At 35.6% G+C, this 16,049-nt stretch overlaps 1 protein-coding gene across 6 annotated transcripts in view; it reads left to right on the top strand.

Moving 5' to 3' along the window:
- The window catches only part of PPP4R4 (protein phosphatase 4 regulatory subunit 4), a 110,421-nt gene that overhangs the window by 45,578 nt on the left and 48,794 nt on the right, over positions 1–16,049 (top strand). For 2 of the 6 annotated variants that reach the window (XM_023205330.1, XM_023205329.2), the window contains exons 4-5: positions 10,857–11,004; positions 11,511–11,584. In XM_023205330.1, the coding sequence (XP_023061098.1) occupies positions 10,857–11,004; positions 11,511–11,584 (222 nt within the window). Of the gene's footprint in view, positions 1–7,551; positions 7,656–7,762; positions 8,124–10,856; positions 11,005–11,510; positions 11,585–16,049 lie in introns of those variants that run through there. The other 4 variants (XM_023205331.2, XM_023205332.2, XM_023205335.1 and 1 more) reach the window with 4 other exon arrangements.

The following is a 16,049-nucleotide window of genomic DNA, read 5'->3' as shown; positions in this document are numbered from 1 at the left end:
TTTTTTTTTTTTTTTTTTTTTTTTTTTTTTTTAAAGATGGAGTTTTACTCTTGCCGCCCAGGCTAGAGTGCAATGGCATGATCTTGGCTCACCGTAACCTCTGCCTTCCGGGTTCAAGCAGTTCTCCTGCGTCAGCTTCCCAAGTAGCTGGGAACAGGTGCAGGCACCTGCTGCCATGCCCAGCTAATTTTTATATTTCTAGTAGCAACAGGGTTTCACCATGTTGGCTAGGCTGGTCTCGAACTCCTGACCTCAGGTGATCCACTCCCAAAAGTGCTGGGATTACAGGTGTGAGCTACCGCACTCGGTTGTAAAGGAAATTCTTTAGGTGAGAGTAATGTGATACCAGATGGAAATTGATTTACATGAATAAATGAAGAACACTGGAAATGGTAAAAATTAGGGTAAATGTAAAAGAAATAACAATTCTACACAAATTCATTCAGAAAATAAAGGAGGAGGTAAGAACTTCCTGATAAACTGTCAGGCCAAACATTACCCTGATGTATATATACTCATGAGCGTAGATGCAAACACCCAAAAAATGAGAAATCAAATCCAACAATATATCAAAAGGATAATAATACAATATGACTAGTCAGAGTTTATCTCAGGAATTCAAGATTGTTTCAAAATTTAAAAACTAATCAGTATAAATCATCTTATCAGAAAACTAAAAAAGGAACACCACCATCTAATCTCAGTAGATTTAGAAAAAGTATATGATAAAATCCAACAACTATTTCTGGAAAAAAAAATCTTAGCCTGGTGTGATGATGCACACTTGTAATCCCAGTTATTAGGAGGCTGAGGCAGGAGGATCTCTTGAGCCCAGCAGTTTGAGTCTAGTCTAAGCAAGATAGTGAGACCCTGTCTTAAAATCAGGCCTGTTGTGGTGGCTTTTGCTTGTAATCCCAGCACTTTGGGAGGCCGAGGCAGGTAGATCATGAGGTCAGGAGTCGAGACCATCCTGGCCAACATGGTGAAACCCCGTCTCTACTAAAAATAGAGAAATTAGCTGGGCATGGTGGTGGGCATCTGTAATCCCAGCTACTTGGGAAGCTGAGGCAGGAGAACGGCTTGAACCTGGGAGGCGGAGGTTGCAGTGAGCTGAGATTGTGCCACTGCATTCCAGCCTGGGTGACAGAGCGAGACTCCATCTCATAAATAAATACGTAAATAAATAACCCCACAACTCAGTAAACTAGGAATAGATGGGCGCTTCCTCTGTGAGAAACCTACAGGTTCACTTAAAGGTGAAAGACTTTTTCCTAAGATCAGGAAAAGGCCAAACGTGTCTGCTCTTACCACTTTTGTTTAACAGTATACTGGACATTCTAGCCAGTAGAGTAAGGCAACAAAAAGAAAAAACATTCACATTACAGAGAAAGAAGTAAAGCTATCTTTTTTTCTCAGATAACATTATCATACATAGGAACCTACAAAAGAAAAATACTGGAACTTCCAAGCGAGTATAGAAAGGTTGTGGGATACAAGATCAATGTACAAAAATCAATTGCATTTCTACAAACCAGCAACCAACAATTGGAAATTGAAGTTTTTCTTAAACTATCAAAATAGCATTAAAATATGTAATACTTAGAGATAAATCTGGTAAATGTTACATAAGATCTATAAACTGAAAACTATAGAACATTTCTGAGAGGAAATAATGAGAGAACTAAGTGAACTGAAATGTAGATCATATTCATGGATCAGAAGACTCAATATTGTTAAGATATCAGTTTGCCCCAGATCAATGCATATGTTTAATGCAAAATAATCAAAATTCAAGTAGATTAGATTTTTGTAGGAAATGACAGACTAATTCTAAGATTAATATGAGACTGTAAAGGACCTAGAATAGCAAAACAACTTTGAAAAATAGGAACAAAATTGGAGGACTTATATTACCTGATTTCAAGACATAATATATAGCCACAGCAATTAATACTGTATGATTGGTGTAAAGACAGATAAAGTAATCAATGAGACATAGAGAAAGTTTAAAAAGTCTCACACCTACCTCACAAATTGTCAGTTTGTTTTTGACACAGGGGCAAAGGCAATTCATTATAGAGAGGATAGGCTTTTCAAAAAATGATGCTAAAACAGTTTGAAAAATAAATCCATGCCTTGCTCCATATGCAAAAGATAAAATAGATCATAGACCTAAATGTTAAAGACTGAAATTATTAACACTTCTAGAGGAAACAATAAGAGAAAATCTTTGTGACCTTGGGTTAGGTAAAAGTTTCTTACATATGACTCTAGAACCATGATCCTTAGAAGAAAAATTTGATAAATTAGATCTGTTCTTCAGAAGACACTACTAAGTGAATGAAAAGTCAGAATGGGAGAAATATGGAAAAATTTTTAAGATGCTTCACCAAAGAACATTTGCAGATGGCCAGTAAACATAAGAAAAGATGTTCAACATCATTAGTCATTAGGAAAATGCAAGTAAGTCTCCAACACACTTGTTAAAATATCTGTACTAACAATAACAAAAAAACCAAAAACAACAATTGACCATACAAAGTATTGTGGAAGATCGTGGAGCAACTCAAACTCCCTTACACTGTTGGTGGGAATGTAAAATGGCACAACAACTTTAGAAAACAGGATCTCAAAAATTTAAACATATATCTGCTATATTACTCAGCTATTTAACTCCTAAGGATTCAGAGAAAATGAAGCATCTTTTCATATAAAGTCTTATATATGAATGTTCATTGCAGCTTTGCTTGCTATAGCTAAAACTGGAAACAACCCAAATATCAGTCAACCGTTGATGGGTAAGTCAATTGTGGTATAACCATTCAGTGATATAATGCTCTTTACATATTCTGGTTATGTGTTGAAATTTCTTCTTCCACTCTGTGGCTTCTCCTGATGTTTTAGATTTTATTTTGTAAACAACATGATTGGATTTTATTTTTTAATCTAATCTCACACTGTATTTTAATTAGAATATTTTCCCATTTACATTTAATGTAATTGCTTAGGTCATCTTACAATTTGCTTTTTTGTTTTGCCAACTGCTCTATGTTTCTATTTCTCATATTTATTTTATTTAAATTGATTAAGTAGTTTTATTATTCCACTTTCCCCCTCTTCTGTTAGCTTGGAAGTTACAGACTCTTTGACTTTTCTTGTGTTAGTGACCTTAGACATTACAGAAAGGACATATTATCAAAGTCAAATTTCACTGGTGTTTTTACTGTCTTCCTAAATAATAATACAAGAAGAACCTTACAGTTCTCTATTTAATCCTCTTCTGACTTATATGTTATTGTTGCTAGCTATTTTATTTATCTATTTCAGGTCTCCTAGATATTGTCTTATCTAACCAATATCTATTTAGATTTACCCACATATCTATCACTTTTTATTACCTATAGTATTTCCATTTGGAATCTTTTTTTTTTTTTTTTTCTGCCTGAAGAACACCTTTTAGTATTCAGTACAAGTCTGCTGGTAACAAATTATCTTTGTTTGGAAAATTCTCAGATATCTTTTTACATGTGCCTCTGCCTAATCTTCTCTCTCTCCTCCTTCTAAGACTCCAATTTCATATATATTAGACATTTTTATAGTATTTCCGTGTCCTTTGTCTTCTTTTTTTCATTTCCATCCTTTTTTCTGTTTGTGATTTGTCGTTGTTTTATTCTAATACACCTTCTGTCTCACTAATTCATCTGTATCTAACCTGATTTTTATTTTGATTATTGTATTTGTCTAGTCTAGAATTTCCACTTAGCTCTTTAAAATCTGCCATGTTTTTTATATCTTAGAGAATTTGCTGTTGAAATTCTCAATTGTATCTTTTATCCTCTTGAACCATGTATGTATCATATAGCACCAGTACCTGGAGCTCCTTTTGGTATGTTTATATTTTGTATTGTTTCTGCTTATTATATTATCTCCTCATGTGTGTTGAAATTATTGATTATGTGCTTGGTCTTGTATTTGACAAACCTTTTGTAGAAATAGTTTGAGGCCTAGGATGATGTCTTTCTCATGAAAGGAATATGTTTTCTTCTGGCAGACACCTAACTGCACTAGCAGTAGAGTCTTACTTAACCTGATTTCAGGTACTGGATGATTTGAAGCTGGGCTTCAAATTGTTGGTGTGACATTATGTTTATAGTAGCAGTAGCAGGATGGTGGAGCTTACATTCTAACTACACTGTTAATTCTGTACCTAAAATTGTAATAACAGCTAACAGCGAGAAGTACAAGATGCTCTAAGAACACCTAATAACAGGTAATCTCCTCTGGGGTGTTAGAGAAGGCTTTGCCGAGAAGTGACAGCTGACATGTATGAAGAGAAATAATTAGACGAAGGGCAAGATAAGGAGAGACAGGAAAGCAGACATTCCCAGCATTGAGAAGGAAAGAGAAGCATGCAGATTGAATGCAGATTTAAAGAACTGAGAGAAAATCAGTGTGCCTAGAGCATAAAGCAAGAGGAGTTGCTGAGACAGTGAAAAAGCCTAAATTATGCAGATCCTTAGGTGCATTATGTAAGAGAATATTCAAATTATAGTTTTAAATGCTTTGAAATCTCATGCTGACTGTAAAGTCAAAAATGAATCAGAAAAGAGTGATGTAGGATGGAATGGAAGGGATGTAGTGGGTGAGGATCACTTGGAATCTGTTACCCTTACCTGAGCAAACCTTCAAAATAGCTTGGATTAGGGTGGGAGTAGTCTGGTTGGAGAGGTGGGTGGATTAAAGAAATAGATTAAGAAAACCAGGACTATATGAGCAATAAAAAACCAATAGTATCAAGGATAACTCCTGAAATCTTGGTTTGTAAACCAGGTGGGTAGCAGTGGCACACACTAAGATAGGAAACCAGAGAAAGCCCACATTAGGACAAGAGACTGGAGGAGGCCCAGGTGTCCGAGGAAATACCATGAGCTCAATTTTGAACTTGTTGCCTTTGAGACACCTTTGAGACATCCGAAGTAGAGATTGCAGAGAATTGTGTATTCAGATCTGATACTCTGAACAGGTCTGCCAATAAATAAGTAAAATTTATACAGATTACATTTAAAGTCATTTGTGTGGAAGAGATTGTCTGCAGAGAAAATGAAGACCAAAAGTGGAGAACTGCTATTGGAAACATAATTTTACACCAAGAAAATAAGGAAGCTTAAGAACTAGAAGTGTAAATTGAGGACATATATCACAAGGGTTTTGGCAAAATATTTAATTTTAAGTTCCTGATTACTTCTAATGTATCGTTAAAAAACAATCAGTTGATCTATGTGGATGTGGAGATGGTGACAGGGTATGGTAGAGGGGTATGTGTGCACAGAGAACCTATGCAGGTATATAAATAGAAATGTTGGGGTTAATCTCATTTTAAGATTAAATCAAGAAGGAATAATAACAGGAAAGGGAAAGGGAACTTCCTCTTTCAATAAAGGCAGACTAGGTAACTCTAATCAACTCTCTTGGCAAGGATAATTTTTAAAGCTGAACAAAACATAAAAATCATCTGCATACAGGCCCATGGAAAGTAACAAGGTAGTAAAACATTACCCTTCCAAGATCGAAGAGACAACAAATACCCAGAAAAGTGAGCATGTAATTTGGGGCCTGCTTTGGGCCTGGGGGTATTTGCTGATTCTAGAAGAGGGTCTTGAGGGACTGAGAGCCTAAGTGACTTCTCTGACAGCCTTGCAGAGTCCCTAGTAAGCCCCTCTGCAGTAGGAATAAGGGCAATCCTGAATAGACTGTCCTTTGCAGGGGAGGACAGCCCAGCTTCAAATCATCTAGTACCTGAAATCAGGTTAAGTAAGACTCTACTGCTAGTGCAGTTAAGTGTCTGTACATTGTTAGTCCTGCTTATTGCTGGGTCTCTAGGTCTCTAGCACCTAGCAGCACAGTGCCTTGAACATAACTGAGCATTTGAGTGAGCGTATATAGTCAACAGGAATCACTCAAATGAAGAGATCCTTATCCTTGGCTTCTTTCCAATTTCCCAGAATACATAGTATGATGCTGGGACTTGAATGAAATTAAAATGATATTATCTTCAGAATTAGATCTTCTTTGGGCTACTTTTGAGAGAGATTAGGATAGAAGGTAGAAGTATTATGACTGACTTGGGGGGAAAAAGTCCTATTTCCTCTTGCTTATAGATATTTGCTAGACTTTCCATGGCTGCTTTTTTTCTAAGAGAACTGTATATAATTTTTGGAAAAAATATTGAATTAATTAAATATTACTACAGTGAATCATTTGGAAGGAATGGTTCTTTATAGCTGTAACATCCATTAAAAAGATACTTCTTTGAAAAGCATATCCTTTCTTTGCAAAGTTTTGAATTGCAGCTTATTTACATATTTTAAGCCTAAATTATGAAATTCCTGTGATTCTAATTTATTACATTTAAAAATGACTTAGCAGAGTACTGCAGCCTGAAGGCTCAGTTGCAAAACCATGGTTCAAATTGATTTGTTTGTTTTGGTGTTCTTATGATTTTGCATGGCAGCATATTTTATTGTACATTTACAATAGTTACGTGATACTTACTATTGGTATTTCCTTTATGGAAAGAGTTCTTAAGGATATTTTTATGTGTACCTCCTCATGAACCTTGCTAGTCACTGAAATACAAACTTAGGAATGGTAAAACATATCTCCCTTTGTTATTTCTGTTTATTGTCTTCACTTCATTTTCCCTCTCAGATTTTGATTTTCAGTGATCTCATCTAGTCCTTTACACCCTTTATTTTAGTGGTGGAATGTGGCAATCAGGGATAGGGAAAATAACGAGGTTTAATCATTAAAGGTATCTTAGAACCTGGCGTATTTCAGTTATTCATATTTAACCTATTTGAAAGTCTTTTATAAATATGATTTTATAATGAGGGCTGTTACACTATTATGTTAATTACTAAAAGCTCCCACATTTATAATCTTTAATACCCTAGATATTTTATATGTCCCAGATATTCAGTATTTTAATATAGAAGTCCCTATTATTCAATTTCAAAATAATCAATACTGTCTCTAAAAATACACAGATATTTTGTAATTTTAGAGTTCCTTTACTTTTTTTTACTAGCACTATTCATGATAAATATATTTTTCAGTTTTATTCAATAAGATTCTTTTCAGAATCTGTGAAACTTAAACACTTGCTCTTTTGGAGTAAGCCAATGATTTATTTAATGCTTTCTATGTTGTGTATTGTAAGGAGAAATATCTTCCTGATGGATATAATACGGGCTTGTTGGAGACAGAGCTATTTCCCTCTCTGCAAGGAATGTATTATGTTGTTTTACAAAATGCTTTCTTGCACCACTCATGCTAACTAAAGAGCGAATTTAAACACAGACATGTTTACTACGCTTTTCTTCCTTGAATGGGTACAGTTTTTAAAACTTGGAAATGTACCATTAACTCTTAATGTCTCATTTCATTTCTGAGGAATTCAAATTGGGATGCCAGCCATACTATAGTAATGTAAGAGGAATGGTAACTGGCATTAAGGCATGCACTTAAGCAATACAGGAATTTACTTTTCAGTGTCTTCCAAGGTCCATGAGGATGCACACTTACTTATCCAGAGAGTATGGATCTCACGTATGTTTGTCCAGAGGGTGTGACTCTGTGGAGGAGAACACTTACTGGTAAGTATTGAACTCTTATTGTATTATGTTTCAGAAAAATATGTTTAGAAAATCAGTTGATTTTTAGCAGTGATGAAATCTCTTAGTCTGTGCTGGTTTCTTAACAGTGGACAGTCCCAGATGTTGAAGTCAGCACAACAAGAGAAAAACCCAAATCCTGATAAGACTTGAGGATTTTTCGAAAATTAAATGCAAAATAGTTGGGGCAAATGTTGCTGCGGGAGTCAAGACTAAGTAATACAGTAAGAAGATATGAAGTTGGAGAGCTTCTCATGTTCTTCTTTTGTATAAAGTTTGCATACGTACAAAACCCAGGACTTTAATGACTTTAAGAGGGGGCAGAATTGCATCTCTTGGAATTTGACAGACTCTTGTGAACTGGAATGTACATTGTGGCCCTCACAATTGATTTTAATATTTCTTTGCAAAGTCCTTTCTGTTTCTAAATAAAAGCTGTGCCTTCTGAAACCTGTAAGTGATGTATACTGGCCACATCAAATCTTTTAAAAGTGTTTTCCAAACCCAAAATTGTTAGTGTGGAACAAATGTTTCTTTTGGGAACACTAAAACAAAGGGGTATGGGAGGATTGATTTCAGAGACCAATTACTGCTTCTGCTTTATACTCTAACATTCTTACCCTCTTTCTCTCAGCCAAGAACTCTTATGATATGTAATTGGCTTTTGGTTGAAAAAATGTGTAAAATAATGTTTTTGTGTGTGATACAAAAGTTTAGAATAAAACAAAAACAGCCACTCTAATATGTGGTAGGTTTTTACCATAGCACATAGACATTTGCCACAGGAAATGCCGCTGCCAGATCTTCCACACCATACATGAAGGCTTAGCATTGTTTTAAGTCATGCCTTAATAAATGATGAATGGAAGTGCAGAGTCTGTGAGTAAGAATTCAGTGCTTAGGAGTGTTTTTGGCATCTGGTAGACAATTGTTTGTTAGAGTTGCCAGTTATTAGCTCGCTGGCCTTTATCAAAGTGCTTTACTATTTTGTTTCTTCTGCCGTAGATATCCCTATGTTATCTCCTATTGTGATGACTGGCAGTGTCCCACTGTGCTAAATCAAGAAGACTGGATATATAGGTCCAGATCGTGTTTATGGAGATGTTAGAGTGGAAGACAGCAGTGTGGACATGATAGAAAGAGGATTGAGAATACATTTCTATGTGATCCATTTTTGCTTTGCCTTCTGTCTAATTCTGCCAGTTCCTAATCTTTAGGACTCACCTCAAAATCTCTTGAAGCCACTTTTTAGAAGATGTGCAAAATGTGTGTGTAGGGAGAGAGCATCAAGACAGAAAGAGTAGGTGAGAGGGTAAGAGATACTTAGTCACCCAGCAGCTGCTTACTGAACGCCTGCTGTGTGCTAGGAGATGGGGATACATGAAGCTTGTGGTCCAGTTGTGAAAGATAGGTCATAAACAAATAAACATGTTGTATATTGGATGATAGTAATGAATAAACTGGTAAAGGCGGGTAGTGAGAGCTGGGGTAAGGAGATGACCTCAGCTCAAAGTAGGGTCATCAGGAAAGGCCTCATTGAAAAGGTGGTATTTGAGTAGAGGCTTGAAAGAGGTAGGGGAGCCAGCTATATGGAAATCCAGGAAAAGGGGAACTGAGAACACTTACTGTAAGTCGTTAAAAGGACTTTGACCTTTCCTTTGAGTGAGATGGAAGCCCATTGGAGAGTTTTGAGCAGAAAAGTGACATTATTTGACTGATTTCTTAAAATAATTCCTTAGGCTACAGTGTAGAGAATGGATAGTAGAGGGACAGTGATGAAATCAGGGACTGATTAAAGGTTTTTTGAGTAATTGAGGCTGGAGAAGATGGTGACTTGGACTAGGGTGGCAACAGGAGAGGTGACTAGTGTTCAGATTTTGGATCTGTTTTGAAGGTAGACCCTTCAGAATTTATTGGCCTTTTGACTGTGGGGAGTGAGGGATTGAGAGGAGTTAAGGATGACCCCATAGGTTTTGGGCTGAGCAGCTGGAAGGGCAGATGTCATTTACCATTTATCAGGATGAGGAAGATTACAGGAGGAGCAGGTTTTAGGGAGAGATCAGTAAAGGTGTGAGCAAATGAGATTCCAACTAGATATCCAAGGGTAATGTAGACAGAAGACAGTGGATATACAATGGCAATTATTTAAATGTTCATTTTGCACAAGTTGATAAATCATAAAAGTTCTATTTAAATGATTTAAATCTCCATGAAGATGTTGCTATAACTCATATTTTATAGATTAGGAAATAATGCAGAAGGATTAATATTCCTAAGATCACTGATGTGAAACTTTATTTTATGACTAAGTTCCAGGTTCTACTGGCTTTATTATATTATAAAATAGGCACAAAAGTGAAATTTTCATTATTGCCATAATTGATTAAACAAGTAATACTTCTGGTTGCCTTCACATTACACACACACACACACACACACACACTCACGCTCTCTCTCTCTCATAGAGAGGTATAGGTAATATCTTTGAGGCTTATGTAGAAAGATAGTTTTTTTGACCTTTTGGTGTGTTGAAAACATACTATAATGTAGGTTTTAATTTTGGATATACATTTTAAAATTCTTTAAATGGTAAATGGAGATGGCTATGAATATAATTAATTTTTAAAGCATATTCTTAAGAAAATTTCTTTTGAAAACAGTTTACTTCATGGTAATTTATGTTCTCTTCAGTTGTTTAAAGGGGAAATATATTTGCATACTCAAGTGTATTTTTAATAGTAGAATGTATGATGTTTATTTTTTGAAACACAAATACAAATAATGGAAACACATGTGATTGTCTGAGCTTTGACATTGTTCTAGGTAGGATGACAAACTGTCACAATCCAAACAGGAAAACAGAAATTAAAATCTATCAAAAGTTTCTACTCTGTTGCTTAAAGGTTTATGTACTGTTTATATTTTTTATTCAATAAAGTGATGGAAAGTTACTTTATCTTATAAAATCCTAAGACACTTAAATTTTGTGTAGTCTAATAAGTTAAATGATCAGGAGCAGATTAATATAGTTCTCTTCAATAAAGTAATAAGTACATATCCTTAAAGGTCATATATCTAATTTTGTGGAATATGACTGTTTAGTTTCTATAACCTTGGATTTTTAAAAATTACAATTTGTGATCTCTCATCTATGTAAATAGAAAACTCTTTCTGATTATACAGGAAGCCCTGCATGTTGCAGGAGTGGAAATGCAGTTAACGGCTGCGGTGTCATTTCTGACCATTCTGCAGGATGAATCAGTGTCAATTCATTCATATACCCACTCGTTCCTCCAAGTCATTCTCCTGCATCTGGAGCACAGGGACACAGGTCAGGGAAATAATGCTTAATTATATACTTGTTTATTGTTTTTTGTGTATGACCATGATATTATATAAATACTGTTAGCCTGATGAGGATAACTGAGTAAGGCCATGGTGCCTAGGAGTTGAGCAGAGGAATGACTTAAAATAGCTATGGCTGTCTTCTTATAAAACCTACAAAATTTAATATCCTTGGAAACTGAAGACTCATTAATTCATCTTATGATTTATACTTTCTTCTTAGTTTTTTTCCTTTTCTAGCAGTCATGTTTAAGTTTGTACAATAAAACAGCAAACCTTGCTTTAAAGATATCTTACCAATACTATTTTTTAAAAATATAAAAATTTTCTAGATGTTGACTGAGACAAAATAATAGAGAAACTTTTTAGAAGAGTAATGAAAATAATTATTTCCATTTTATCATTAAGTGCTATTGTAACTATTAATGGATGAGTTGAAACAGAATTTGAAGTGAGACTTTTAATTTAGTATGTTTTATCTGTGTCAACCAGGTGTCAGCAATGCATGGCTGGAAACTCTTCTGTCTGTTATAGAAGTATTGCCAAAAGAAACCCTACGGCATGAGGTAATACTTTCATGGGGTAAATACTAATGAGTAAGTCACTGTAAGGTTTTTTTTTTTAAAGGTTTATTGTCAAAAATGGTTTTTAAAAAAGAAAGTTGTTTTTCATTTTGAAGGTAACATGTGCACGTTGTAGAAAATTTAAGAAATATAAAATATAGAAGGAAGAAAAGAGAATTCATAGTTCTGTACTTGTCCACTTTGAAGGTCCTAATGTATTTCCTTTCAAATTTTTTCCTATATGTGGTTGCTGCTTGCCTTATCAGTGATCATACTGAATTTATATATGGTTGTTTTTCATTTAGCATTACTTTCCTGTATTATTTTAAACTCATTTGGTAGTAGCTGCAGAATATTTTACTTGTTAAACATTTAAGCCTGTTTTCAGGCTTATATTTTACTATTGAATAGGACATTAATGAACATTTCTGTAGAGCTCTTCCTGTTTTTCAGATAATTTATTTAATTGTAGCTTTCAAAAAGGAATTAATGGATCAGAGGGCATTAATATTCTTAAACTTTCGACTTCACAGATGCTCTTTTCCTGGACTTTTATGAGCAAGAGTGTTTCTATTACATTTAATGGGCTAAAAATGGAATTACATTTTAATTGGAATTTTAAAATTATTGTGCTATTGAATATTTTCTCACATTTATATCAGTTTCTCTGTATTCCTTTGCAATTGTTTGATCCTATCCTTTAATCACTATTTATATGTGCTATTTACCTATTATGGTTGCCAATTCTTTGTTATACTTACAAATATTATTCCCAACATATTGTTTGCCTGTTAATTTTCAACATTGAACAGCACACTCTTCCCTAAAGATTTTAAATAAATTACAATGAGAGAAGAAGAAGAAAATGGAAAGGAAATGTATCCACTAATGAAAAGATTTTGTATTCTTTGAACATTATTTCTATATATATATTTCTTTCCAAATATGTCATGATTGAAAAAAAGAGTCATCAGCCAATGAAATGTCCTCTACTGACTTCATTAAATATCTTTGTCCTTTCTTTGTCTTCATGCAGTTTATGGTCCTATCACAATGCTTAAATATTGGCTTGAAAATGGGAAGATTTTCTAGTTATAAGGATGTTTGCATACCATCTGATGCCAAACATCTAGATGATTATGCATATTTAAATGTTGAACATAATATAGACATGTGAATTTTATATTTTTTGAAAAGCAATATGCTGTATAATGCAATTTTTACTCTAGAATACCATATTATTTAACATGTGGTTTCAAAGATTTTAGATATGTAATTCTAAACTTTTCACTTCTAAATTATCAATGCATATTCAGTAATTCCAGCTACTTTGAGAGGAAACAAGCCAGTTGACTATAAGAGTCATAGAATTTTAGAAATTAAAGAGATCTTAGTGGGACATATTCTAATTTCCATTTTAAATAGATGAGAAACTGGAGATTAGAAATAGCGAGATTATGGCCGGGCGTGGTGGCTCACGCCTGTAATCCCAGCACTGTGGGAGGCTGTGGCGGGCGGATCACAAGGTCAGGAGATCAAGACCATCCTGGCTAACACGGTGAAACCCCGTCTCTAGTAAAAATACAAAAAAAAAAAAAATTAGCCGGGCGTGGTGGCGGCACCTGTAGCCTCAGCTACTCGGGAGGCTGAGGCAGGAGAATGGTGTGAACCTGGGAGGCGGAGCTTGCAGTGATCCCAGATCGGGCCACTGCACTCCAGCCTGGGCGACAGAGTGAGACTCCGTCTTAAAAAGAAAAAAAAACACTATGTTGAATAGGAGTAGTGAGAGAGGGCATCCCTGTCTTGTGCCAGTTTTCAAAGGGAATTTTTCCAGTTTTTGCCCATTCAGTATGATATTGGCTGTGGGTTTGTCATAAATAGCTCTTATTATTTTGAGGTACGTTCCATCAATACCGAATTTATTGAGCGTTTTTAGCATGAAGTGCTGTTGAATTTTGTCAAAAGCCTTTTCTGCATCTATTGAGATAATCATGTGGTTCTTGTCTTTGGTTCTGTTGATATGCTGGATTACGTTGATTGATTTGCGAATGTTGAACCAGCCTTGCATCCCAGGGATGAAGCCCACTTGATCATGGTGGATAAGCTTTTTGATGTGCTGCTGAATCCGGTTTGCCAGTATTTTATTGAGGATTTTTGCATCGATGTTCATCAGGGATATTGGTCTAAAATTTTCTTTTTTTGTTGTGTCTCTGCCAGGCTTTGGTATCAGGATGATGCTGGCCTCATAAAATGAGTTAGGGAGGATTCCCTGTTTTTCTATTGATTGGAATAGTTTCAGAAGGAATGGTACCAGCTCCTCCTTGTACCTCTGGTAGAATTCAGCTGTGAATCCATCTAGTCCTAGACTTTTTTTGGTTGGTAGATTATTAATTATTGCCTCATAGGGCAATCAGGCAAGAGAAAGAAATAAAGGGTATCCATTTAGGAAAAGAAGAAGTCAAATTGTCCCTGTTTGTAGATGACATGATTGTATATTTAGAAAACCCCATTGTCTCAGCCCAAAATCTCCTTAAGCTGATAAGCAACTTCAGCAAAGTCTCAGGATACAAAATTAATGTGCAAAAAATCACAAGCATTCTTATGCACCAGTAACAGACAAACAGAGAGCCAAATCATGAATGAACTTCCATTCACAATTGCTTCAAAGAGAATAAAATACCTAGGAATCCAACTTACAAGGGATGTGAAGGACCTCTTCAAGGAGAACTATAAACCACTGCTCAATGAAATAAAAGAGGACACAAACAAATGGAAGAACATACCATGCTCATGGATAGGAAGAATCAATATCATGAAAATGGCCATACTGCCCAAGGTTATTTATAGATTCAATGCCATCCCCATCAAGCTACCAATGAGTTTCTTCACAGAATTGGAAAAAACGGCTTTAAAGTTCATATGGAACCAAAAAAGAGCCCGCATTGCCAAGACAATCCTAAGTCAAAAGAACAAAGCTGGAGGCGTCACGCTACCTGACTTCAAACTATACTACAAGGCTACAGTAACCAAAACAGCATGGTACTGGTACCAAAACAGAGATATAGACCAATGGAACAGAACAGAGTCCTCAGAAATAATACCACACATCTACAGCCATCTGATCTTTGACAAACCTGAGAGAAACAAGAAACGGGGAAAGGATTCCCTATTTAATAAATGGTGCTGGGAAAATTGGCTAGCCATAAGTAGAAAGCTGAAACTGGATCCTTTCCTTAATCCTTATACGAAAATTAATTCAAGATGGATTAGAGACTTAAATGTTAGACCTAATACCATAAAAACCCTAGAAGCAAACCTAGGTAGTACCATTCAGGACATAGGCATGGGCAAGGACTTCATGTCTAAAACACCAAAAGCAATGGCAGCAAAAGCCAAAATTGACAAATGGGATCTAATTAAACTAAAGAGCTTCTGCACAGCAAAAGAAACTACCATCAGAGTGAACAGGCAACCTACAGAATGGGAGAAAATTTTTGCAATCTACTCATCTGACAAAGGGCTAATATCCAGAACCTACAAAGAACTCAAACAAATATACAAGAAAAAAACAAACAACCCCATCAAAAAGTGGGCAAAGGATATGAACAGACATTTCTTAAAAGAAGACATTCATACAGCCAACAGACACATGAAAAAATGCTCATCATCACTCGCCATCAGAGAAATGCAAATCAAAACCACAATGAGATACCATCTCACACCAGTTAGAATGGCAATCATTAAAAAATCAGGAAACAACAGGTGCTGGAGAGGATGTGGAGAAATAGGAACACTTTTACACTGTTGGTGGGATTGTAAACTAGTTCAACCATTATGGAAAACAGTATGGCAATTCCTCAAGGATCTAGAACTAGATGTACCATATGACCCAGCCATCCCACTACTAGGTATATACCCAAAGGATTATAAATCATGCTGCTATAAAGACACATGCACACGTTATGTTTATTGCGGCACTATTCACAATAGCAAAGTCTTGGAATCAACCCAAATGTCCATCAGTGACAGACTGGATTAAGAAAATGTGGCACATATACACCATGGAATACTATGCAGCCATAAAAAAGGATGAGTTTGCATCCTTTGTAGGGACATGGATGCAGCTGGAAACCATCATTCTTAGCAAACTATCACAAGAACAGAAAACCAAACACCGCATGTTCTCACTCATAGGTGGGAACTGAACAATGAGATCACCTGGACTCGGGAAGGGGAACATCACACATCAGGGCCTATCATGGGGAAGGGGGAGGGGGGAGGGATTGCACTGGGAGTTATACCTGATATAAATGACGAATTGATGGGTGCTGACGAGTTGATGGGTGCAGCACACCAACATGGCACAAGTATACATATGTAACAAACCTGCACGTTATGCACATGTACCCTAGAACTTAAAGTATAATAAAAAAATAAATAAATAAAAAAAGATTGGAAAAGAACAAAA

This window comes from Piliocolobus tephrosceles, chromosome 6, assembly GCF_002776525.5.
Source record: "Piliocolobus tephrosceles isolate RC106 chromosome 6, ASM277652v3, whole genome shotgun sequence".
NCBI lineage: Eukaryota > Metazoa > Chordata > Mammalia > Primates > Cercopithecidae > Piliocolobus > Piliocolobus tephrosceles.
This window is presented reverse-complemented; position numbering and strand designations above follow the sequence as displayed.